Raw genomic sequence first — 27,375 nt, 5'->3', positions numbered from 1 at the left:
GAAATCTCCGAATAAACTCTCTGCCGTAATAGGTACCTACCTATACGTTCATTTAGATATCGTGTCTAAAAAGGTTCTAATGCTATCTTAGATTGGCAATGCATTGGTGATCCGTATCAAGTTGGTGTCCATGGGCTGCGGGTGTTTGCTTACCATCAGGCAACACTCATGATCGTTTACCCACTATGGCTATAAAAATGCAAGTTAGGTATAATTTAATACAAATAATTAAAAAGCCATTAGAATTATTTCTATTACTCTTTATTTATGACTTAGTATGTTCAAACGAAACTTTTGCTTCCAACTTCAATAAGTTGAGTTTGATCAAATAATTAATAGATACCAAAACAATATACATAATAATGTATCTAATTCTAATTTATACAATATAATTATAAATATAACATCTTATGCTCTGGCACGAACTTATTTATAGTTTTGTAACAAACTCACATGCTTGACAAAAAACATTAATAGATATACGAATGAATAAAATTATCTAACTTTGGCTGAAATATTCAATTAATAATAATTAAAATAATACAGTTAAATCTAATGTTATTGTAATGAAAAAAAAGTAATGAAACATTGTAAATTCAATAGATATAATTATATTTCAGAATCTTCCGGCTATATTTCATCGCACTCATCGACCGGCGTCAGCCTGAAAAAAATTAAAATCGAAAAATTAGTTAATGGTATGTAATTCTCAAATTATTAAATATTTAAATTGTATTACTTAACACAATATTTATTCAATTGTGCCCTGCACCGAAAGATAATATTTTTAATAGATTTACGGATTAGTATCACTCATTTACGACTACCTTTAACTATCAAAAATATCAAGTTACTTTTAAGGTAACCTAATTAGTTAATATTTGTTTAGGATAACACGTTGCAGGTGCGGGTAGTATAGTGATTGATATTAGTAAAGAAAAAGACAATCTCGCAGGCAGAATTAGTTGTTTGCTTTTGTCAGAACTACAATTTGTAATAAATGATCTTACGTAAAATCTTTGAATGTTGAATACAAAAGTTCAATGCTTTAACTTGGAAACCTTTGGTATGGTTATGGACGGCGGCAGCGGCAAAATGTAATTGCCGTAACGTGCGTGAAAATTTTTATCAATCGACGAGTCACTATCTTCAGAACCTTTCATATCCTTATAAAACGTGTTTCTGATACCTATAGCATTATTCTGAAAAAATATATATATTATACTATATTTCGACCTTTTGAATGAGTCATCGCCCACAGGATACGGAGGTGCGGGGCAGACTATGAAAGAAATCGACCCTTCCCATTTGTTGCCAATACCCCCGCGCCTATGTATATATTATACTATATTTCGACCTTTTGAATGAGTCATCGCCCACAGGATACGGAGGTGCGGGGCAGACTATGAAAGAAATCGACCCTTCCCATTTGTTGCCAATACCCCCGCGCCTATGTCATCGCGCGGGCGAAGACTCAGTTAAGATTTAAGAGTTTCTTTCATTAGTATATAGGTAAGTATATACATTTCAGAAAAGAAAATTGGTTTAACCTGAAAATTAATAGATTACTTACGAGAGCTTCAGTCTTTTTACGTAAGTTAGACCTAGATAGTGTTAGCGCCAGCTCAGATTGTAGCCTATTCGAGATGGAGACGTCGTCTTCGGCGTGTCTGCCGTCGGGCCTGTCTGCGCTGAGGAAGTCCAGCTTAGTGGGCTCGCGGCGGGCAGCGCCGGTGCTGGCGTACTCGCCGATGGTCACAGAGACAGGCCGCGCATGCTTCTTCATAGTGGCTGTGCCGTTTGGGGCTCGCACGAAGTACGTCGACGGAGGCTTCGGCAACACATTAGCTGGATTTTTCAATTTGAAGGATTCGAGCGATTCCAGATCGACATCTTCTTCATTGGTTTTTGCTTTCGTTAAATTATCTATTTTATTATTATAATCGGGTGTTGGTGTCCTAGTTAATGTACCATTTTTTCTTAGATTTGAAACTTTACTATTGAGATCTCCATTATATGATTTTACAATCGGTTTTTCATTTGATGTTTCTATATATTTATCTTTGACTTCTCCGTAATGGTGGCCGTTTGTGACCGGCATCTGGAAATAAATCAACAAGTTAGTGTTGCAACAAAAAGTAACTATCAAGATATTAGTAAATTGCATCATAACCGCTATAAAGTAATTAACGCGAACCTTAGTGGTTTAATTGGACATTAGCTTAATGTAAGTAATAGGTAATCCTTAATGTGACTAGAAAGAAGAGAAATTAACGTAGCTGTACGATTAGTAAATTTAATATACCTTAAGTGTTTCAAAATCGATTATATTCTTGACTAATTCATCACTATTTTTTTTTCTAAAAAGTTTACTCCGTTTTGTTTTATGCAAAGACAAAACCGATATTTACCAAAACATCTGCCACCGCTATTATTTACAAATTCAATGGTACTTCATAATATCAGGGGCAACAAAATATAATAATATTAATACTTAAACTACTCGAGTTCCACCTTCGAAGTTATAATAAGTTTATATAGTGTACTTAGACGAAGGAAAGATCACTTACTGGCGGCGGAGGCGGCGGATTGTCAGTTGCCTCTCGTCTAGGTTGGCCGTGATTGTTGGTGCCAGCGTCAGGTTCACTGTGGTTGAGTTTCTTTAACGGCAATGTCTGCTGCCGATCCTGTAATTAATTTAATATACAATTAATCACAAACTTACAATTAACTTACTATTTCATACGATTTCTAAAGTTAATAATTAATTTGATATAAGGTAAAATATTAAAAATTATATAGGTATTTATTACTTAAATCAGAAGAAATTCAGTAGTAAGGTTTCCATTTTTCGGAGTTTATTATAATAGTCATTAAGGCTATAATAATAGAAAATTGCTAGATGTAGAAAATAGCAAGAATCATGGTTTCATGGTTAATTACTCCATATATTTCAAACTCAAGATTAGAAAATGTTACAAATATAATAAGTATATTAAACTTATATTAGTTATGTACCTATATCATTTTTAATCAATTTAATAGCAAATGGCCTTAGTATAAGTAATATGTTTTAACAAAAATTAAAATTCATAATTGTGTAGGCCTAAAAGTGTTGTAGTCAGTTACGTATTGGTATCGAAAATAATAGCAAAGGTAGTACTTTTAACCTTTTGCATTCAGTGAATACGACATTGAACACTGACCTTTCGCCGCGTTATTATCTGTATAGTATTTTTTTAATTAGTATGAATAAAAGGGGCAAAATATTTCTTAAGGTTAAAGAAGATTTACGCTAATTTCTGAAACTACATTTAAAAAACGATTTGGGAGCATAGGTCAATAATATTAGTTCTCGGACTTTCTTTCTAAATAATGTTCATGTATTGTATATGTGTGTATTGTATATATAACTGCATATATCTGTGTTCTCTTAAGGGAGCGGTTAGACCAGACTAAAAGCAACATATGAAGTTACGCAGATGGGAACTAGCTAGACTTGTTTCGTTATAAGTACATACCTTCGATTCTAATCGTGTCCTCTAATGGAACATCTACCTCAATAACCTTACCAAGCCATTAAAATTGTAAAAGATTGCAAAACATACGGAACTCTATACTAGAATAAATTTTGGCTAAAAACTTTAATGGATAATTCTTAAAAGCGGTGAATGAAACAATATGCCCCGCAATATAAATAATAATTAGACATATTTCTACAGGATATTGACGTAGTATATTATACTTTCATCAATTTAACGATAGAAATATCATTTGTTATACATATATGTAGTTTGCAAAACTTGTTTTACTTTTAGTTTCTGAACTAAATCAATACTTAGTAGGTAATTTGCGGGGGTGTGAACTTATTAGTGTATTTATTAATATTAGGTTACTATTTTTCATATTTGAGCTGAAAAGTAGAACTAATTTACTTTGCGCGGTGTGACAGATACGATTAATAATATATTACGCATATATAAAAGTACGCCATTTAAAGTAGCGCAGGTTAAAGTCAACATCAATGTTGACTGCCAATAAGGTTTTTAGCATCTGGGCGCTGGACCCCAAAAGGAAATATTCGTTCCGCTGATAATATTGTTAGATAGTTACGGTTTGATACAACAATAAATAGAACCATAGGTAGATATGTATTTGCCTAGCTAATAGGTAGAACAGAATTATATTCTTGTTGCTTGTGAGCATTTGAATCACGTCAATGCAGGTAGGTAGTGACATCACCACATACGATCCGTAATGCACATTAAATTTTATTCGTTTTTGCCACAGAAACCTGAATGATTGTTTTTGTCCATCAGTTTGTTTGTGTTAATTGTACTATTTTGCAATACTAAGCACTTGAATGATGTATAGGTTTCGCTATCCCATCTCTAACTAGGCATTAGAAGCGAGATACCTATATATAAAAAAATGTAGTGTAGCATTTTCATAGTCATGAATGTATTCTACAAGTATTTCAATTAAAGTTTCCACGATAATTTTAACTTCTGTATTTTATGATCATAATTTTGCGAGATAAGTGTCGCTATAATCTTGCTATACGTGGATTATGGACTTAGAAGAAAAATAAAGGCGTAACAAATATTCATACAACTCTCACTGCGTTTAGGAATATTATTATTAGCTCGGCACTTTTTGTTCTATTGGTTGCTGAGTCATCGTATTGTTATCAATATTTATCAGTTACCCATACGTAGATAAGTGCTGCCCTGAACTGTATTTTGACAACAATTCTGATGTATATTCATAGGTACATTATATATTTTTGTATGTCTCATAAATTTACTTTTAAATGGAACATAATGAACAAAATAATCATACTAAGGTGAAGTCTTCAATAAGTAAGTAGGTTTCCTTCTCGCTCTGTTAATAACAACATGTGTCTAAGACTGATATAAATACATATAGATGTTCAACTTACTTCGTAACATTGTATAATGACCAGTGGCTTAGATTTGTTATTCTTCATATTTAAATAACTATAACGCGTAATCTCTATCAATAGAAACAAATTTGGCAAAAGATCGGCATATTACACGTCGAAAACACTGTTCACTAACCACAAGGATTAAGTACTGAAATTATGCACACTGAAATGGCAGTGAGTACGTAGGTACTTTGAGTTTAAAAATCTTGCAAATAAAAGCAAGAACGCGTGAAGGTCAGTGATTACTTTTCCGAGCGCGGAAAATCGGCGGGTGAGTCCGAGCGCGCGGCCGACTGGCGATACGTCGGCGTGCGGTGGGCTAGCTCAGCGGAGTGCCTGCTGACTGACTAAGTAGCTCGAGTAAGCAATGCTGGGCTGCCCACGGAACCACTCATGTAAAACCGGCTGTTGCAATAGAGTCGCAGTTCGGCACCCACCGTGGCGCCGCCGCCGCCGCCGTTATCATTGCAATGCGAATGATGGGGTAACCATACTTCAGCGTATTAACTACTAATATATTTTATCCGTCCATGATCACAACACGATTTTAACTGAGTTTGATGAGTTTCGTCCATTATGGTTGATTTGTGCCCAGATTATGCTAATTGTTATGGAAATGTATGGTTGTTCAAGACAAAACTGATGAATGGCTTGTTTTTGATGACCTTATGATAGTTTTTATATTAAATTATGGTATTAAGTCCATTATCATTGCAATGCAAATCATGGTGTAACCATACTTCAGCGTATTAAGTACTAATATCAAGACACGGTTTTAAATAAGTTTGATAAGTTTCGTCCATTATGGTTGATTTGTGCCCAGATTATGCAAATTATTATGGAAATGGTTTGTTTTTGATGTCCTTATGATTGCTTTTATATTAATCGATGGTATTAAGTCTCTAAACTGCTATTCACATAGTCTTAACAAAATGAATCCAGAACTATTTCATACGCAAGATTTATTAAAGTAATTGGGTTAATTAAAATAGCTACTATTTTTTACTCTCGGATGCTTTGAGTAGACTTAGCTCAAACGTGTAGGTACTTAGTACTCATAATATTCCAACTACATATCTGAGGAACAGCAATTTTCTGTAATTATAGAGCAAGCTTGTGAGATGTTAAGACGAATTTATGCTTTAATTTTGCACAATTTTAAATTCTTTAAGTGCCTAATTGGGTTTGGTATAGTTTAGTCCAGAGTTATTTCTACCATTATTGACTTTACGTATCATCATTATTTTCATACACCAATAGATGTAAGTATCATCACATTATGTGAATAACTTTCATTTTAAAACCTAAAATATTTTAAATATTGATATGTTAATAACTTACGTAATAACTTAAGATAGAAGGTCCCTTAAGTAGGAACTAAATAAATTAACCGACTTGGTAGGTATTACATGGATCTCACAACTTTTTACGATAGAAAAATTTAGCTGCGAGACTTGGGTTTTTTACAGTATGTTTTGTTGGCATAGACCTTTTTGATAAAGACATTAAAAATAAAATAGAAATAATTTATTGATACCATAAAATGTGCTAAAACTTTATTTTATGCTATGAATATTTTTTTTTCGCGATTCGGGGTAAGTCCAAATATCTCGAAAGAAAATTATTCAGAATCATGGGCTGAGCATGTAGACAAAATATTGCCATGTATTAAAAGTCCTGTATAAACAGCATAATCACTTTAAAATATTTACGAGAGAAACTGGCATTGACCCTAAAGTATATTACAAATAAGAAACACATTCATACATGACAAAAAGTAACGGTCCAATAAATACAATTTTATGTAACCATGTAGTAACTGCCCGTGTCAAGTGATTGTATTAATTTCCCAAGCCGCTAATTGTCTTGTTAGGAAATTTTATGTAACTTTGCGATTGATTTGCGAGATTGGTTCACTGTTTATTAGAGAGCCTAAAGGTTTCCGATTCGATCAAAAGTTTTGAAATTTTCACATTTCAATCAATACCGACTTCCTAAAACAGACTTAAATTCGAATAACAAGTTTGTTAAATTTCCCCATGCGTGGTCAAATGTAAGTTAGATCTAAATGTACCTACTGTAATTCGAGCATGTTTTCGTTGCTAACATACAAAAAGGTGTTAGAAATTTTTACAATAAATTACTTGTAACTCGTTCCGTTGTTCTGGTGTATGGTGGTCGGTAGAGCGATATTCTGCTCCACTGAGAATAATTTGTTACATTAAAATTACAATACAACTGTATATTCGATTACTCATTAATGGCGTAGAAAATTTTCAAAATATCTGAATTTTATTGGTATTAAATTTATAGGATAATTATATAAGACATGATCTGATAAAACCTACAGTTTTACCTCTTTCCAGGATGTGGGAATTTTCGAAATTACCTTTTTGTCTATTTACAACAATACAATATCGTGGACGATAAAGTCCATGTAAAATATTATTTATAAATTTTTAGCAGGTATATCTTTCTCCCAATTTTGTGTAGTCGAATATTAAAAGTAGGTATATAACTAGTAGTAATTATATGTAAGTATGTAGTAATAGTATGAAAATAATAATTGGTCAATGGTCACAAACGGAAACGTTAAATTAGTTATTTGGCTACAATCGCAATTACAACTATTCCAACTAACATTATGAATTCGAAATGCGTATGTTTCGTTTGTTACCTCTTCACGCCTTATATCCTCAGTAAATCTTCTTGAAACTTTGCATACATGTTGTTTAAAGTATGGAGAAAGATAAAGAGTACTTTCATTCCGAAAAATAAATGTACCACTGTGATATTCACGCAGGCGAAGCTGTGGGCAAAAGTTAACAATTTAAACACGTACCAAACTGTCGACATCTTCACTGGAGATGACAGTTCCGGGCTCTTTGGGATCGTCTTGGTTGGCAAACATTTTCCTATGCACCTTCTTGAATTCATCCATAAGTGCATCATGCTGTTTCTTCTTATCATTGTCTATCGATTTTGATATATTGTTCTTCTTGACTGGATTAACTATCGCCTTATCAGCATTTGCGTTCTTTTTGTTCTGTGAAAATGACGTCATTTTTATATCGTTGAATATCACCATTATCATAACAGACGATCTATGAATATTTATCTGTAGTACCCGAAAGATATGTGTACGTGTTTTTGTTAGACAACTTTATCATAATGCATTAATTCTGATTAAATCTCCGAATATTTTCGTGAATTAATCAAAGGAATCCTGAGTACAGATTGAATTAATTTTTACACGACTTTTAAATTGTACAAAAAAACATATAATAGGACTATACTTAAAGCAAGTATTTGCAAGTTGATTTGTCGAATAGTCAATACGATCAATTTTTGATTACATTTATGTAGATGCATATTCAAAATTTTATCACAAATGTACTTAACACTTACCAACTTCCTCTTTTGTATTTCCTCAGCAATGGCACTAGAAAGCGTGGTTGAACTTGACACACTGGTCGAATCTGAAATCGGATCCTTCTTCGGCGGCGGAGGATAACTACAGTGCGGTTTGCCGCAAGCTGGCGCGCTTGTGTGGTGGACTTCCACCACTATCGTCTTCTTGTCATTATCTCTATTCGTTAGGTTGGACGCAAACGTATTTTTCTTAGCCAAATTATTATTATCATAACTACACTGTATCGTTGCCCCGTCTTCAGTCAAATTAATTATTGTCCTATTCGATGGGCTCGTAGTAAATTCTTTGCTTTTACTCCTCTGATTGTTCTTATTCTCATATGTGTGAGGATTATTTGGTATGCTTGGACTATCATAATCTGGCTCTATGTCTGACGGTGCATCGAAATTGTGGATGTTACCATTTTTCCAATTGAAGTCTAAACTATCCCAAGTTCTTCTTTTCAGTCTGTTCATAGTCAACCTGCAAAAAAGTCGTCATCATTATGTTGATTATCAAACATGATTATGTTTGGACATCACAAGAAATAAACAAAACAAGATGTAACTCTATAGATTGTATCTATAAACAGTGTTAGCAATAAAGTATTCGACCAGAAAGACCATTGGATTAAACATTGAACACCAGCATCGTATTGTTAATTAGAGAGAGAGAGAGAGTAACTATGTGGGGCAACAAACATTTTTTAGAAAGCAGGAGGAAATTAGGAAATCTCACTAGGTATCGGATAGGAAGTTTGTTATTCAAACTCACGAAATGATTGTTTCGATGACAGCTACAATAGCCCATAGAGTAATGCTACTTTATTTTACATCTTACTAGCGGTCCGTCCCGGCTTCGCTCGGGTAAAAACATAATAAATCTATTGGTCTATCTATTGGTGAAAATCGCATGAAAATCCGTGCAGTAGTTTTTGAGTTTATCGGGAACAGACAGACAGACGCGGCAGCAGACTTTGTTTTATAATATGTAAGGATTTTATGAAAATAAAAAAATAATTGAATTATAGCCTCTCTCTGGGGTCTCTCAACCTTTATCAGTACAATGAATAAGTTAAGAAATATACATACGAGCACGACCAGTTGGCGCCTCAAGCAGTTGGAAAAGGGAGAGGAACGAATAAAGTTTGAGCAGTGGATGATGTCGCTGTCGCAGCCTCAGGAGGTTACCAGTATGACCATTAATTTATGAACTTAACCTATCAGCGCGATCGGCCGCCTCCTCAGCGACACTAGCGAGCCTCCTCCTCAAGGCAGCAGGAGGGGCGAGGGGCACGAGCGGGGCGGTGGTGGGAGCTGGACTGCGCTCGCCCGCGGCGGACGAGGCCGAGCTGTTGTAGCCGGAGCTCTCGGGAGAGACCAGTTCGATGCCAGCGCCTTCGCGGACCATCAATTCGAGGCGTCCGGTTGCTTTCATTGCTGATATTGCCTGTTAAAACAATGATCATTAATAACTTCATTTGTAAGTTGCGTAGTATGGTCAACAAACTCCATATCATTGAATTTTCATGTTTGTAATAATGTTTTGCTTTATGTGTATAAAACAGTTTTGTATTATATATGCATCTTCCGTATTTCGTTCGGTTTAAACTATGTGAGATAGTTTAAAAAATACTATTCTTTTTGTTTATTAGGTACATCAATTTTGGACGAATAGAAAATAGTAAATAGGTAGTATGTACATACACAATTATATTTTTCAGAATGAATTGAATTAATTCAACAGTGATATATAAAGCTGTTTTTTACCGGAACCTCACTCTCGTCTCTTTAGTAAATTTGAATATATTACCAACTAGTATTAGTTGGAATAAAATTAAATTTTGAAATTTAAAATTTTACAACAACCTGAATGTTTAAATACAAACGTCGTGACGTAGTCGTTCAACTAACAAAGTAGTTATAATGACATGCACAAACCTCATTGAACGATATATTCGCAAAGTCTTGTCCATTGCAGGATAAGATCTGGTCCCCAGGTCTCAAGCCAGCCTCCCGAGCTATTCCACCTTCTCGAACAAATTGCACGAATATTCCAGGTTTCCATTCTGGACCTTTACAAATTCTGAAAAAAAAAACAACAAAATTTATTGTGAAACAATTTGAAGACACACAACGCATTTATATCATGAACAATGAAATAAACTAACATACTGTTCCGACATGACTTAAATAAGATAATATAAGAATTGGTAATAAAAAAGAATGTAATTAAATTACAAAAGTAAATAAATCCTCTCAAAGGAAAGATTTTAATGAATTTTATTAAAACCTTTCCTTTATACAGAAATGGATTTTGCCAAAGGAATTTGTAGCTTGATAAGTAATAATATCGTTTTAAAAATAAACGAGATGATGGGCGTGATATTTACACTTTTGATGTTGCAGGCGTTCATTTTACAGGCTGCGGTAACCGCTTTCTATCAGTTGGATCGCATTACTATTTATTACTTAGTGTTATGTCAATTTTGCTTGCGTCTGCGTACGCGTAAAAAGACAGCTTTTTTTCAATTCCCACCCTCTCTTATAATGCTCTCATACACTCCCCAAAGAACCTGAATATATACCAATTTCAACTCTCTACGCCTAGTACTCAATCATCTATGGAATAATTTCAATATTTTTGCGAATTCAACAATTTGAAAATTCAACGTTGTAATTCGGGAGGAATTTTATATACCTTAGTATATATTGCCGATTGATTAATAGATGTTGTGGAAAAAATATAAAATGTGTTTACTGACCCGCAGCCTAGCTTAGCTCTCGGCGGCACCAGTATGGACAGGCGTAGGTCGGTCAGCCTCTCAGTGTCGTGGCAAAGCGTCGGTGACGACGACACGTCCGACGCCAAGGACGCTCGCTCCGAGACAAAATGCCACGATAGACTCTCGTGGGGTTTACTGCAAGTAATTTACTCGTGTTACAAAATGGTAAGAAGATGTAGAAGAAAATTCAATTAAATTCTGCATAGTTCATTGAGCTGATATATCTCTCAACTGAACGTTTTCCGATTTCTTCCTCAGCCGTCGAGCGCAGGGCGCGCTTTTCTACTTTTTTTCTACTTAGTTGTCAGACCTTTGGCAAGCACGCATATCATCCTTGACGACATCAAGCAAGAACTTCTTGAATTAATATACTTATATACAACATTGCATACCTATATACAAATTCCTACAATTTATAATTTCGCAATGTCGGGGCCATGCAATTACGCTAATATTGATATAATTTTGCATTTCTAAATTCCAAATAATAAAGTTACATTTCGTAGAGCTACGCGTTGATGTCTATTCCGGAATTCGTAGCTTTTTGTAGAGGGTCCTTTGAATTATTCGAAGCACTTCGTAGATGATGATAGTTATTTACATAAAAAATATTTTTGTTTTCACTTCCTACTAATTGGTGTTTTTCATATTAATTTATAATTATATACTTATAAGATATATGTAGGTATGTACCTATATATCAATCAATAAAATATACTTACTCTTTAATTGGCAGTATTCCGACATCTGAAAAAAAATATTTTTTCAATATTTTTAGTAGTTTACAATGTTAAATATTATGTTAAGGGTTTACAATGTTAAGTTGACGTTGGTGGCTTTAGGCGTATATCTCATTTCAAGCAACAATACCGTGGTACTAGAGACCGATTCTGAACTCGATTGCCCACGCACTTTCTCGATTATCAGTAACAGGGTGATAAATCGGAGCACAGAAGAAATGTCCAGATCTTCTAAAAAGAGCCCGTAATATGGTTTATAATATTCCGGCATCAGTTAAAAGGCTATTGCCGGATCTTAAAATTTCATTCGCCAAAACGATGATTTTGCCAACGTCAAGGTTGAGATTAATACGGATTAAAAGAACGAATCGATATCTGACATTTGTCAACCACCCATAAAAGGTATTTAGCTTACAAGCTAATAAAGTGAAAAGTTTACTGACTCAAGTTTCAGGTAATACTCCGTGCGACAAGCGTCACGAGTTCACAACACGAAGTACATGTTTAAAATAGATGAACATTGTAATAAGTTGCATAACTATACCGAATATAAATATTATCACGTCTATTTCCCTTAAGGTAGAAGGTATGATTTTCGCTTACAGAACTTTTTAACGTCATCGATATTCATCACTCTCATTATACAAGCTTGCCGACAACTCAATGTGACTACTGTGTGTAGTGACGGGTTATTTATGGGCACTCCTATAAAGCCCATTCTTAGATTGCAATTCTTGGACAAGGTAGACCCTAAGCATTTCTTCCATTTACTATAACTATTTATAAATTGTTAAACTGTTTAACCTTATGTTAGTCTTTTTTTATCTATATTCTCAACATAATATTACTAAACACAAATTTCTACTCTTTTTAATAATTACTAGCGGCCCGTCACAGTTTCACTCGCGTAAAATTGTGGTAAAAAAGCCTAGCTTTTACTACTTTGTTACTACTGAGTGATTTTTTTCCCAGTCGTTTTAGAGTTTATACATTAGAAACAAAAATTTAAATCTATTTATAATATTAGTATAGGTTGTTATAAATACATTTGTAGTAGCAGAGCTCGCCAACATGCAACACCTTTATGGCGTAACTGCTGCTAAATATTATTAATGAATCATAATGATATTCACGCCACATTGTTGTGAAGAGACACCTACGTAAGATGGGTGTCAGCGATGATTTGATTTAACGTTACACAATTGACCTGTTTGTTACTCTCACTTGGTTCAACCGTATAATTTACATGTGACTGCGATAAGCGCATTATTTCGTATGATAAAAACATTATTTTAACTTGGTCTAGTCCATGACTCTCGACTCGAGAATAAAAACAGTGAAAAGTTTATATCCTTCACATTTATTTATAATGTCCATTGAATTAACTATCTATGAACAGTTTCAGTGATAAATGGTTTGCTGCGCAACCAAAGTGGGTCTTCACCTACGATATTATAAGCATTTCATCTTATCCTGCGCAATCTGTTGTCAGTTATCGATGATCTTAAACTATTCATAATATTGCGGTTGCATATTCGAAGAATTATTCTTATATAATAGCTGCCCCGTGGCTTCGCTACCTTTGTAATTTTGAGATACCGGATCGCCTGTATTACAGCCCTATAGAATCTCCTGTAAACATAAGCATACGCAGAAATCTCAGAGAAAGCTCTGAATTAAAAAATATTTCTACGATATTCTGTGACTTATTGTCTATACCTATTAATAAAGAAAAATAGTTTGAACATGCTAATTCCTAGAATCAGAATTCTGGAGTTTAAAATCGATATTTTAAACTCCAGAGGATGTGACGATTCACATCCTCTGATCACATAAATGATAATTTCAACTCATATGTAGTGGTACACAAAATGTGATGACTTGCATCATAGACGATTTTTGGCTTATGGTACAGCCGGAGATAACTTGACACACATCATATACAAGCAAAGGTACTCACGTCTAACTTTGATCTTAAGCCGGGACTGTGAAGAGAGGTAGTGCACCAACTCGGCGTGCACAGCGTCATCCACTCTGTAGCCGTTGACGCTGACCAGCTGGTCGCCCACCTGCAAATCACGTCACTACATCATTCCGACGCTTCGGGGAAAGTAAACACAAACTTTATTGATAATATTAATTGCGGATAACTTCTATTTGTAGTAAAACATTTTATCTATGACAGGTATCTTTACCCATGGAATGTTACATTTAATATTTCACTCATTCAACTAATGTCGCTATTATATCATAGGAAATTAATGCGAAATGAATAATGTATTTTCTCACTTATTTTATCTAGTTCAAAATTTATGACATTACATAACACAAAGCCGTGTCGAAATATAAAATTGCGAAGTTGGAATTGATGTGGCTGTCTCTATTTTCTATGTACGAACTTAACATTTTTTGATATTTTTTAAAATTAAATGTGTGAATTTATCCTGCAACAAGTTTAATTGGCCGAGCGAGCGAAGCGATTCGAGCGAGGTCTCACATTCTACTTGGGGCAAAATACATTTTTTGTATGTATGTATGAATGTTTGTAACGCGATAACTTTCGAACCGTTGGTCCTATTTTGATTAATTTTAAAAAGTAGGATATGTCAATGGAAGTTTTAAATTCTTGGGGCAACAAAATCAGCTAAGCCGTTTTTGAAATATTCACAATTGTGTAAAAAAAAATGTGTTCGCGGGGTGAGTTTGTATGTTTGAGGCGAATTGATGTATGCCTATAGCAATCTCGGATAATGTACCTTTCTAATGGTGAACGAATTTTTGAAATCGCTTCGGTACCTACGGAGATTATCCGCCTCAAACATACAAACTCACAACCGCTTACCTCTTTATAATAATAGTATAGATGTAGAAAAAAAATTGTATTCGCCAGGTCTACGTTCGCGGCAAAGGACTAATAATTACTAGAACAACTTTTTATGATAATAAACATTTTACAAAACAATGTAATTTATTCATTTTCTGACCAGTGGAAACGTCTTAAAACTTAACTGAATAACTATCTAAATAACTTCTGTTTAATTTTGGGTACGTATTTTATTTTAAAACGTTAATTAACAAACTTAAGTTCCACAATGAGTTTAAAGATATAAAATATATTTCTCACTGTCAAAATAGAGTAACAATGGTCTATAAAGTTATTAGTTCTGCAAATGTTACGCCACAGAGGTACTACCTACCGACAACCAACTTCTTGGTCACTGACGCAACAATCAGAAATACCTAAGAGAGATAAAGATAACAGAAGGTCTCATGTTCCATTAAATGAAAGCATTCTCATTGTAAATTTTTCATTGGATGCTTAAGTTAAATTTGTTAATCCTAATAACTGAATTGTGGTTTTCTAAACGGCTATTAGAGTTAGTTTGAGAGAGCTAATGCATTAAATGTTCAATTATTTGTGGCTTCATTGATCACAAGAGTTAATTACACTAATCCTTGTCAACTTTCCTATTAGCAGTTTATTTTTTTTTTAATTAGGCTGTTTTATAGTATATTTAAAATTCATCTAAAACCACCATTTAGATAACATGACCAATAACTTAGATTTAGGTGGCAGCAAGCTGGTGATACCCACATCAATATTGACAGAAACCCTGGCCTACTTTCATCAGTTGTCGCTATCGGAAATTAGAGGTTTATTCAAAGGGTTTACGGGTATATCTACTCAATATAATTTCTTTCCATGGACCGGTCTGTTTCACTCCAATAAACTCGTTTATGAAACAACTCTCAAATAGACGATTGGATCGATTTGTGAATTGTTTACCATATAATAGAAAGCATGTAGTGTAGAGCGTGCGCAACGTGAATTAAAGTTATGGAATGATAGTATGACGTCACTTTCACGCATGCTGCCGCGTGTGTGGTTTTAGCTGTGTGGGTTTAGTTGGCGGCTGCGCTCGAGTGACGAGCCAGAACTTTCTTCACGTCGTCGGCATCGCCTCTGAGCCGGACCGCCTCGTGCCCCACATATCGGACAACTTTCGATCGGACTTTCGTTCCAACCTTTTTTGCGAGACACGCGGGAGAAGGCCAGACTCCGAGGCACCCAGCCCTCCCAAATAAATTCACTTTCCTTTGGCGGCAACTTGATTAATGTTTGGTCAAAATACTATAAACAGAGTGAGAGAATAAATTTGAGTGGGTAAATCAAGCGAATACTTGTACTTATTTATTATTACAGGAACAAGAATTCCAAGAAAAATTCACGGACATCCATTAGTAGTAAAGTCAGTTACTAAATCTCACAAAATGTATTCATTTTAGATTTTTGAAATGTATGCAATGTCATACCCATAACAATTATATTCAGAGGAGAAACTCATAATAACAGATAAATAGTATATTATGCATTTTATTAATTGTTATAATTATAATAAAAGTTTCAAATTAAAATGTGAGATATCAAACAGTTGTGTACACATTACACATATTGTGTTTGTCCGCAATCAATGATTCATTGGTGCCGATATATACGACCTTAGCTTCTGCAGGCTGGTATTTGTTATTTCAAAAAAGTTTTTTCGTTAGTATGTAGACGTAAATCGTTTAAACTCAGTGTTTTCGACAAATAATACATATATTATTATTTCTGCAAAAGGAACTAACACGTTCAAGCAATATTAATACATTTATGTAAAATTGCATTTGTATAAACAAGAAACAGTTACATAACGTTGCTTTGAGATAAGAAATAAGATAACTAAAACACCAAGCTACCAAGCAATCGAATTAAACAGTTAACTCTGCGGTCACTATCGTCACTGGGAGAGATGAAGAAGTTTTGGGTCAGCTTCCTGACAAGACGATACAAACCCGTTCAACCCATTTTTTTAATGTTACATAATACTATATAACGAAGCTGAGTGCAGTAGAAATCCGCCAATCAACCGAAGTGTGGAGTTAATTCACTGAATCACGCACCGGACACAGCGGCTTCGTGAGAACGCTAGCTATTTCTACATAATTGTCATGTACCTAATTATACCTTTTTACTAGTTCTAACCTTTTCCTGCGCTTAACATTCTAGTCTAAAATATAGGCTTCGGCAATTTTTCTGTGAACTGACTATTATCGTCAAGTTTCACTTCCCGTTTCTATTTGCACTTAGTAATAACGTAAATAAATACATGTTAGAGCAATATTTGCAACTAGGTACACATACTATTGAGTTATCGCTGACCGCAAACAGTCACAGCCGACACTTGTCGAAACTTCGGCTAAAGAAAGACCTCTCATCTGGAACCGGGCACACTTCGAGATCATATTATGCTGACTCAAGCTGACTAAGAATTTGCAAGTCGGTTTATAAAGTCATTGACTTGATACATGGCTTCAAATTTCAGAGCGCGAGTATTTCTCAGGATCCTCCACTCGATTGTCTCAAAACATCTTATTGTTATGCTCAAATAACGATGCGACGGATGTACCCATGAATTTTCGTAACTTCTTTGTTAAGGAAGTACTTAATCGTGAGAAAACATATATTTTTGAGAAAAATACTGTACATGTAGTTGTATGGCTTATTCAAATACGAAATATAATGGACTGTGATTTTTAACGCGTTTTATAATTGAATTATTCGTTCTTTTACCGTATGCGGCGTGGCAGTAAAGTAGGAGGTATACAGACTAGAAAGTTATTTATGAATATTTTTGCTATTTAGTTGTAATCTTTAGAAAACGAATGCAGATTTACGTTTAGCCTTTAGCCACAGAGACACATGTTTCGCGTGTTTGGCAATGATCGCACGCCTAACAAAACGATGCGATTATGGTAACAGCTTGACCCAGATATCTTTGACAATGTGGAGAAGATTTTGACTCAAAGCTATGGATTAGAATAGAAAAAAGAAGCTGCTTACATAACGGATGCAAAATAATGTTCGACATTTTTCGTCAGAATTTAGGTAAATGGTTCACTTACATGGCGGATAACAAAATTAATGTGATATGATGAAGATAGGAAATTAGGACCCTGGACTCCGACGTCACATGGCGCAAAAACTAACCGGGAAAACGCTCAGATGTGAGAGAGCGTACATACGAGTAGTGTAGGCATTTTGTTGTATGAATTTGTGGCTGACTGCCTAGAGTTCGCAACTATTCTATGCAAAAAAAAGTACGAGTAACTACCTATATTAATGTACAGAGACGCATGGGGAACAAGTACTATTAGCAAGTACCTACTAGTCTACTCGTGTGAAAAATGTGCAATCGCCGACAGAAAAAAGACGACAACAAAGATCCAACCTTCTCTTGTGGCCGGCATCGCTGTATGCAACAAACACACCACCAACAATGAGATAATGCCACATTGCTCAATGAGCATGTAAAAAGAACGGGAACCCTAACACAATGTAACAATTTTAAGTAAACATTAAATTCCATAGGTAGTTAGATAAATCATGTACCGAAGTAGGTACTTAAGTGCTTACATAAGTAAATGGCAACCAGTGTTAGTTACAAAAATATATATTATTGTAATTACACTGGTCAGCCAAGAATATTAAACAGTAAAATAGATTACCATAGGTTCGCACGTAGTTAGGAATGGAAATTAGGTGAATTAAAATTATTTTTGCCCAACAATTACAGTTTTAACGATGCAAACAGGCAACATGATAAAATTAAATAATTGCGATCTCCTTCCTTCATATAGGAAATACAATTTCTATCCCGGCGTAAAGAATCTCTATTTAACAATCATTATTCATGAGCCATAATACCGATAATTAATACGATATAAGGCTATATTTCGTTTCTAAAATAATGTTTATTATTTAATGTGACCATAAACTTAAATATCCTTATATAATATTAACAACTTCTATACCTTTAACCCTGAAGTCTCTTGATACATAGTTTACTTAAGGCCTGTTTATGCGGTTGCTAATAAAGTATCTAATAGCGAACATGTACGTAATAATAGATTGTTTCTATTGTATTATCACAATTGGAAATTATGTTTCAAAAGTGTTGGTTAGGACTTATAAATAACTTCAGGTAGATTTATCTTGCAGTTAATTCATCTGTCATATTACAATATGATATTTTATGAGAAAGTGGTGAAACAGGCTGTAAATTATATATATTCAAAACTTTACCTTCAATCCTTGTAGATGTGCCTCCGAATTGAACTCCACTTTCGAGATGAAAAATCCGGTGGCGTATTCCCTGCCCCCGCGCAGGGAGAAGCCGAACGCTGGTGCCGATCGTCGCGGGCGCAGGAGCCTCACGACCCGCACACGGCGCTCCGCGGCCGCCACGCAGGCCGCCCGACCGGAGCCCGAAGTTGTCGACAATGTCGACGTCGAATACATTATAGACTGTAATGGGGAAAAGTTTCGTTCGATAGGCATAACATTGACAAGAAACGAGTTTTAGATAGGCATTCGGTATGTTATGTTTTGACCAAAATATTATTTGGTCTCATATTTTCAAAGGAGATAACTACATAAAACCAAAATATGTATTCAGTGACCTAAATAATGTTGTAGTTATTTATACCAGTAACTTAAATTAACTACCATTGATTCAGTTGTTGTAGGTACCTGCCCAGCTAACTAGTGACAGCAAATACTTGGAAATTAATAAAGTAATCACAGATTTACTGAACATTTGACCTATATTTGTAAATCGAAAAGAAAATTAAAATTTTAAACACAATATATAAAAGATCTTACTTATAATTTCTTACGTGCCACGTAGTAAACGACATTATTGCTTCAAAGAAATTAAGTACATAATAACGGAAAACATTGAAACGGATAAAAATTGAATCGCAATATGATTGTATTACTTTGAGCAATCACTGTATTATAACATTTATAGAAGCCTGGTGGTCTTAATAGCTGATATTAATCAATCGAGTCTATTAGTAGGTGACACGATGATACAACATACGGATCGCAATATAAGCAAGCAACTGACCTGGTTAACCTGATAAGCGCGGAATTAACCTTAAAATAAGAAGCCGTGTAACTTAACGTAAAGTTTAAATGCAAAGTGTTTTCTACATTTTACTACACTATTGCATTATTATTATTATATGTTGCCGGGCTGTTTAAATGTCGACTAAAAAAATTTGGATTTGACAGTACCTATTTAACACTATTAAATCCTAAAAACATAATATTTACTTATTGAAATTTAAAAGGAGTCGTAAAACCCCAGCCGAATATTCAAAATTTTAAGTTTATTTTTTACGACTACCCCGGGCTTGGTGGCGTCACAGCATCAAATACACTCGATTGCCAAAAACCAACACACAAAGAAAGAGAGTAAATAGAAGAACATCGTACTTCTTAGAATCCTTTCCTTATATCCTATTTGAAATTTTACATATAATTAAACGAAGTCCTGTGGCGTCTTTCCCTGAGCTTTCCCTGTACGGTTTTCACCAATAGGTAATGTGATTCCTGAGGAAGGTTTCGGTGTATAACTTATATATACGGTGTATAATTTGTTTAACATATATACTTAGCTGGGACGGACCGCTAGTTAATAATAAGACACGAAACGCATCAAATCATTCTTACAAATGTTTCCTTGACATTAGGTGTTCTCATAATCTCGGTCGACAAAGGTTGCCGAATGTTATTTACCGACAAGAACGTTAGAATCAAATAGGTACTATCTGTATCAACATTTTAGTCACGCCATATTCGGATATAAGGATAGTTACTATGCTATAACAACCTCATTGTGTTCCCGGACGTGGTCCGTTCTCGTCTTTGCTCGGGTTAAAAACATAATAAATTATATATAGATCCTAAACCTTCCTCACGAATTACACTATCTATTGGTGAAAACCACACGAAATCTTTAGTTTATTGGGAACAAACAGACACGTCAGGGCAGAGGGCTTTATTTTGTAATATGCAAGGATATGTACTCTGGAACGAAAATAATTTAATTCTTTACCTCCTGCGTAGCACCTAAGTATATTATGAAGTACTTAATAAAAATTAAATAAATGTATTGTATTAATAAGCATGAAACTTACTGAAATAACTTATTAAGTAGTTTAGTTTGTTGATAAATAAATCGAACTTTCAATTCCATTAGCATAATTTTTTGTCTTTTTTGACAACTTCAAAAAAATTTTGCCATAGATACCAAACGTAAATTCTTATTAGAATATAAGAAAAAGGATTTCTAACCACAGACACAAATGTCTTATACTCAGGTCTTAAGCATAACTTGATATGCATATATGTCTGTGTTACTACCTACCTATCTCAACATAAAAAAATCATTGTTTATTATTTTAGGCTTTTATTTTTATATATGTTAGGCTTATATTATTTTGCTAAAAAATACAAATTTCAAAATACATTTTTCAATTTAGTATATACAACACTTCAAAAAATTACTAGTCTACCACTCTACCGACGATTTCCAAAGCGCAGGTGAAGAAGAAGCGGCACAACAAACTTCACCGCAGCTTTTTCTTCAAAGACGTGAATTAACAAATGTATGATAAATATATTAAAGGAAATTGTCTACATTTGGTTGCTCAATGCAAACCTATTTCGAAAAATAAAAATATAAATGGTTCCTTAGTAATAAGAACTTTAAATAATACAAATTACAAAAGAGATACGGTATGCAATTGTAAATAATGACCAGCCGCCAGCGAACTATTGCAAAAATAGTTGAGGTTGCCCTTTTCTTGGATATTGTGAGGTGCAAAGGATGAGGAGTCACAGGGGTACCGGGGGCCGAGGGGGAGGGCTGCAGTACAGCCTCATCAGCGGAGCAACGACCTCGCTATGCGCCTGCACAGACAGCCTCCCTGTGCAACTTGCCTTTTATTCTAATGTACACGAGTTCGTCTTATTGTCACTGTTATCTACTCTAAAAACTAATTAAATTCTACGGTCGAAGAAAGATCTGTAGAAATATTTTCACAACCGAGATTTATCTTTGATATCAACGCTCGCTTCTTCTATTATTAAATGTATTATTCAATAATGTGACGGAATTATGGAAGTGAAAGTTGAAATAATCTTGCTTAAGTGTACTCTAAACTTGCCACAAATGTTTTATGCACGATAGCGTTACGGAACTCTATTAAGTTATTTGTGAAGAATTTAGGCAAAAACCATCATCTCCTTGTTCGATCTACAACATGTTATATGTTATATACATAATGTTACGGTAGGAGTGATTAATTTGAAAATGATTACTTAATAATTGTGGACTATTATTAATAATTACCGAAAGCCGTGATAAATGTGAGAAATTAATAACATTTGTCGGTGATTAGATTACCTATTATATTATCACAAACAAAACAATTGAATTCATATATTATGTACTTATTTCAGACTTTAACCACAATTCCTAGTGGGTTCTTCACTATCTTTTTTTTCGCAATGGAAAAGTCATATTTGGGATAAGTATACCTAATAACCTAAGTGAAATATTATTAACGGAAAATAAATAATAACTGGTAAAAAATTAACGTAATGTGATTTGATACAGAATCTCTCATATTTGTCCTTATAGAGAAATACCTGGTTAAGAATATTGGAGAAACAAACATGCGCCACAACTCAAAACTTCCAAGGATATATGAAATTGCAATAATATGGGTGATTAATTGTTAGAAATTTTGATAACATTTGTTATACACAGAGACAGTTAGCTGAGCTGAGGAGCATAGTTAAATAACGAATAATCATGAAAATCAATCAGTTATAATAGTAAGTAAAAAGCTAATGATAGTGATTTATAACGGCCCCAATAGCTAAGTTGTACCGTGCCAGTATTGTATGGGCCATCACGGCCTCGGATATGATTGCACACTTGTTTGCCGAGTGCTACTAGCGGTGTTGCCTCAGTTGATGCGGATACAGCAACATTCTTATATTAGAAATTGGTATATTATTAAGTAAGTACTTTTAGTACTTTAGCTCATTTAGTTATTTTTTGTAACTTTTTGTAGGCATAGTTTTTCGAAGCTGCAGCTTTTTTTCTATTGAGATCAAAATAATAAAAAAAGATATGAAAACAAATATCTTTTTATGATCTATGATCTATTTATAGTGAAGTGTCTTCTTAATTCCGGTGAAATATCAAAACAGCCTACCAGATCTTTATATCATTAAAATACTCAGGTATTAGACAAAAACGCGCAACACTACAACTACCTAGTGTATGTTGTAAATGAATGTGATTGTGATATCTGCCCCCATAGCCCATAGGCCACGGCGCAAATGGCGCTCCGCGGACACCGCAGGTGGCGGAGTCGCTCGACCATGAACACGGCGCTCCACAACTGTTCCTCGTTTTTTACCCAGACCTGAGAGCAATGGCCTCGTCGAAATCGCGCACTAGAACTAAAACATATTCTTTCTGACTGTTTCTGTAACCCTGGAGGTTACCATAGCCGCTGCCATAGAAAACCAGTTTCTCGTTTCAAGGAAATGTTCGTACCTTTTGACGCATAGCTCGAGATATAACTATGATAAGATTTTGTCACAGATTTGTGTTTTAACTCTTTAACGGTTTCCAACGGAATTCCAACTTCGTCGTCAAAACATTTTTCATTCAAAATCACATAGGTTTACTCATGTAGCTTATAGCTAGAAAAGAATTTACTTATGAAAGTACATATATATATAGTTAATAAATTTTAGTAGCATTTCTACTTCTTCTGTTTTTAATACCAATGGATCAATAATATTGCTAGGATACAAAACAAAAACTAAAATTTTGAAGGGTGCGACGACTGGCGGCGGGTTTATTGAGGGGATTCCTAACTTCCGGCTAAGGGTAACCCGTACCGGCACGGATCGTGTTTCTTCATGGGTAAATTCCTTTACAACTTGCAATAAATGAGAAATAGTGAGTTATTTAATTTTCGTAATATATATGTATATATATCGTCGTACATTCGATCTCTATTAGATAAATCAATCAGCTTAAAATTTCCATAACTATCCGCAAATGTAACATGTTAATTTTCAAATAAAATCAAATATTCTCAGCAGGATATGCCACTTACTGAGACCAGCCAGTGAAAGAGTGGAGCAAAGCTATTTTACTGCAAGAATGCCGTAAAATGTGATCGCTAGACAAACCGGCCGCTACGACTCCTCGCCAATTAACCGCCTGCAACCTTTATCATAAAATAAGGAGTGTATAACATAATTTGCTACGGACTTTACCAAGTTTGAAACTTCACAATTCCAGTAATCCAACCATGTGATCCATGAGACAATGCAGTTTACTATCAAGCTGTAAAGTGGTGCATGTTGCAGCTTGTGAGCAGCAAGTGAGCAGTATACATACATATACGTATGTAGGTGTTTATTTTATTACTTGGTTTTTATGGCTGCCGCTGCCATCATAGCGCCACGTGCTGCTGTTCGTATTTTGGCAAGTATAATTTAGAAATTTGTTTGGAGTTCTGCAGCTACAACAATAGTTTTTTACTTACACAAACTACGCTTTGGGCCACACTTTCCTTCGTGGAAATTTAGGAAAACAATGTACATAAACTAAATCAGTTAAAAATATCGATTCCATTAAATAACTAACACGGAATCTATCTTTAAAATATGATGAATGTAAATTATGATTAATATTTATATTCATAAGCTTATTTTCTGGCAGATCTTTAATTTGTGCAGGCTGCATGCCGTCGTCGTCGGCTGTCCGATAGCCATTCATAGATTTATCCTAGCATCTGCATAAAAGGCCAAGAACTAAACTGACCGGTAGGATTTTAGAGGTTAATTTTTTACATTACCTTTTATTATTTTATCTCTCTAGAAAAATAAAACAAGGAGTGAATGTAACTTATTACACATGATAATTATGTTTAATATAAGTATGAAAATAAATCTATTTAACATTTAATTTAATTCCATAACTAAGATACATATCTCAATGTTTGGACGCCAACTTATAGTTTGTGCTAAATAAAGTTACACAATCACAATGCTCCACCTGACGCTGACGTGGGCTGCACCATCTCTTTTCATTAGCAACGTCAAATCATTGTTGAATAGCTTCATACAATGGCTTTTACTTCTTCAAACATTGCAGTACGAAATATGCGTATTGTTTGTGTTACATTCATTCCTCGGTAACCTGCTTATTGTGTACTGACTTAGTTTACCTAGGTACTAGGTACAATACTAGTTTAGGTAGGTAATATTGTTATGTACAATTTCTGTTTTTGATATAATAAAATAATATGGAATCTTCATAAGAAATAAAAACAAAACATTCATAGTAACTAGGTACTCTTTAATTGTTTTTATTTCTTCAAATTAAAACGAGAAAATTTATCTTTTCTGTTAGTGTTTAAGGGAAAATATAAATTAATTTTCTGTAACCTTCTGAAACAAAAGATTTACACACTGTAATCCTGAAGCTAAGCGAAACTTGTAGGAAAAGAAAACAAAGAAGAAAGCTAGTAATTATAAAACAAGCATGGAACAAGCGGAGGTTGAAAGAAATCATTTGAAAAAGTTGAAGATTCCATGAATGGATGGAAAGTGAGCCGACGAGCGAGACTACCGAGATTTCTGTTCACACGCTGCCTTACAACGTACACTTTTATAATTCGACGAAAAAATGCGCTTTAACTTAACATTCATACTTGATCTGATGATTTGATATAGCCTACGACTAGGTCTAGCTCCAGCGAAGACAATATTTATCATTATTACCTTAATCTAAATTTATACGATAACCTTTTTTAGGTATTCTTCTATTTTTCATTTCAATTGATTTGTAGATATTTGTCTATGGTAATTCGTATATTATTTAACGAATACAAAAGTTTTTTAACGTTTCTAAAAACTTCCTCAAAAGACATCAACGATACCAATACATTTAATATTTTAATATTATACTAATTTCATAATTATCATTTTATTGCGTTTTCTTTCAACATCCAAGTTACCTATATACTGATACCAATAGGTTATATAATAACCTTATCATAAAAATAGAAATATGCACGCACAATTTCACATGTGTGACGATTCAATTATGGCGTACATATTTTCTTCTTTACGTTAACAACAATAAAGTCTTTAATAATCCGATATTTGCAACGAATCTGACAGTTTACTTGATTTGATATATAAAGCGTTAACATACCGCAGCAGTGGCTACGACAGGATACGAGACTGGTTTCTCCTCTGTTGATCAAGTATTTAATCTGTCGGCATCCTAACGGAAAACATCAGGGGCTAATTTAATAGAAATTAAATGGGACACGCAGGACACGTCCAATTGCAATTGTAAATAAAGACTTGAAAATAGTTTCCCTTTGTTTATGAGCATCCTGTGAAATTCCCTAGCTGGCGGATTGGAAATGTCCTTGGAGTTAAGCAAGTTAGGTTCGTGTAATATAAAAAAATAAATAGGTATTGTAATAACCACTTCTGAAACTAAATTATTTATAGATCTACTAATTGTTCTTAAATCTTTGATGAGTGCTAAATATATTTTTATTTGATAGCCATTGAATTATTTGACTTATATTACGCGTTATGTATACTAATTATATAGGGAGACCTAGGTATATATGATAGTTTATCTACAAATATTATTATTTGCATATTGTTTTTAAGACACATGACTTAAAAAACAATATGCAACATTATCGTTATAAGATAAATTTTATGGAGATAAAAATGGCAGATTTATCTACACTTGAGATATTGACAAGGATAAATAAACTAGATTTGCGTAATAACTATCGTGCAAGAAAAATATTTAACAAAAATAAACATACCCTTCTAATAGGCAGCAAAACTAAAAGTCCCAATTGTATTGTTTCACGTCGAATAACAGAACATTGTTGGTGGTATTCTACGTCCTCCTAAGGAATGTGTAGCAGCAGATAAAGTAGCACCTTCTGTCACGATTTTCACGAGAATATTTATTGAGTCCGGCAATTTTACGGTTTTAACAAATTCACGGTTGGTTTGTGACGGCGTAGTCAGTGCACTGGCAGTTACCGGCTTGAGCGCAACGGTGCGGAGCCCGAACGTTGACGCGTGCGCCCGCCGCAGACAACTGACACGAATGGTATTACCCCAAGAAATTTCCATTTTCGACGTCATCGAGTGTGAAAAGCCTTTGCGAAGCGATTTCTGCTTTTTTCTTAACTAAAACGGTATCCCAGGATCTTTAAAGAAATTGAATTACATTACCTACCTACATTGTTTTGAAATAAATATGAATTGAATTGAATGTTGTGTTAATAACTCGAGTCGTGTATGCGCAAACGACTAACTGTATGACCCCGATGGGCGATGGGTATTTGATGACAATGACCATTTATTTTTGAATTCGATTGACCTTGCTACTCGCTATAAATCCACTTTCTTATCGAGTGAGTTGCGGGTCAGTTTAGTTGTACCTACACCTGATTATTTTTTAAACCTTCTATGAACCAACATTAATTATGGTAGAATACGAATTAAGTTTATACT

At 34.3% G+C, this 27,375-nt stretch overlaps 1 protein-coding gene across 3 annotated transcripts; it reads right to left on the bottom strand.

The window, feature by feature from the left end:
* Positions 1-244: 244 nt before the first annotated feature.
* On the bottom strand, positions 245-26,983 carry LOC128669362 (uncharacterized protein). 3 transcript variants are annotated; one of them, XM_053744130.2, is made up of 13 exons: positions 26,673-26,983; positions 19,012-19,233; positions 13,846-13,954; positions 11,868-11,892; positions 11,125-11,280; positions 10,301-10,445; positions 9,580-9,809; positions 8,357-8,843; positions 7,791-7,994; positions 2,571-2,687; positions 1,574-2,101; positions 1,011-1,202; positions 245-664 (listed from the first exon to the last, which is right to left on the bottom strand). In XM_053744130.2, the coding sequence occupies exons 2-12, from the start codon at positions 19,225-19,227 to the stop codon at positions 1,041-1,043; spliced, it is 2,379 nt and encodes a 792-aa protein (XP_053600105.1). In that variant the 5' UTR covers positions 19,228-19,233; positions 26,673-26,983; the 3' UTR covers positions 245-664; positions 1,011-1,040. The 3 variants fall into 3 exon arrangements, with proteins under 3 accessions (XP_053600105.1, XP_053600106.1, XP_053600107.1); XM_053744131.2 differs by lacking the exon at positions 26,673-26,983 and adding an exon at positions 20,913-20,931; XM_053744132.2 differs by lacking the exon at positions 1,011-1,202 and having other exon boundaries at positions 26,673-26,982.
* Positions 26,984-27,375: the final 392 nt, after the last annotated feature.

The sequence above is a fragment of the Plodia interpunctella genome, chromosome 4 (genome assembly GCF_027563975.2).
Source record: "Plodia interpunctella isolate USDA-ARS_2022_Savannah chromosome 4, ilPloInte3.2, whole genome shotgun sequence".
In the NCBI taxonomy this organism is placed as follows: domain Eukaryota; kingdom Metazoa; phylum Arthropoda; class Insecta; order Lepidoptera; family Pyralidae; genus Plodia; species Plodia interpunctella.
The sequence above is the reverse complement of the archived record's forward strand: the minus strand, read 5'-3'. Positions and strand labels throughout refer to the sequence as shown.

What these genes read in the sequence shown, in the direction of transcription:
- LOC128669362 (XM_053744130.2), bottom strand. Translation starts at nt 19,227, where the DNA reads ATGTATTCGACGTCGACATTGTCGACAACTTCGGGCTCCGGTCGGGCG. An exon ending in AGAGCTAAGCTAGGCTGCGG is followed by an intron (nt 10,446 to 11,124) that starts GTCAGTAAACAC and finishes TTTTTTTTTCAG; the next exon opens with AATTTGTAAAGGTCCAGAAT. An exon ending in GTGAAGATGTCGACAGTTTG is followed by an intron (nt 2,688 to 7,790) that starts GTACGTGTTTAA and finishes AATTAATTACAG; the next exon opens with GATCGGCAGCAGACATTGCC.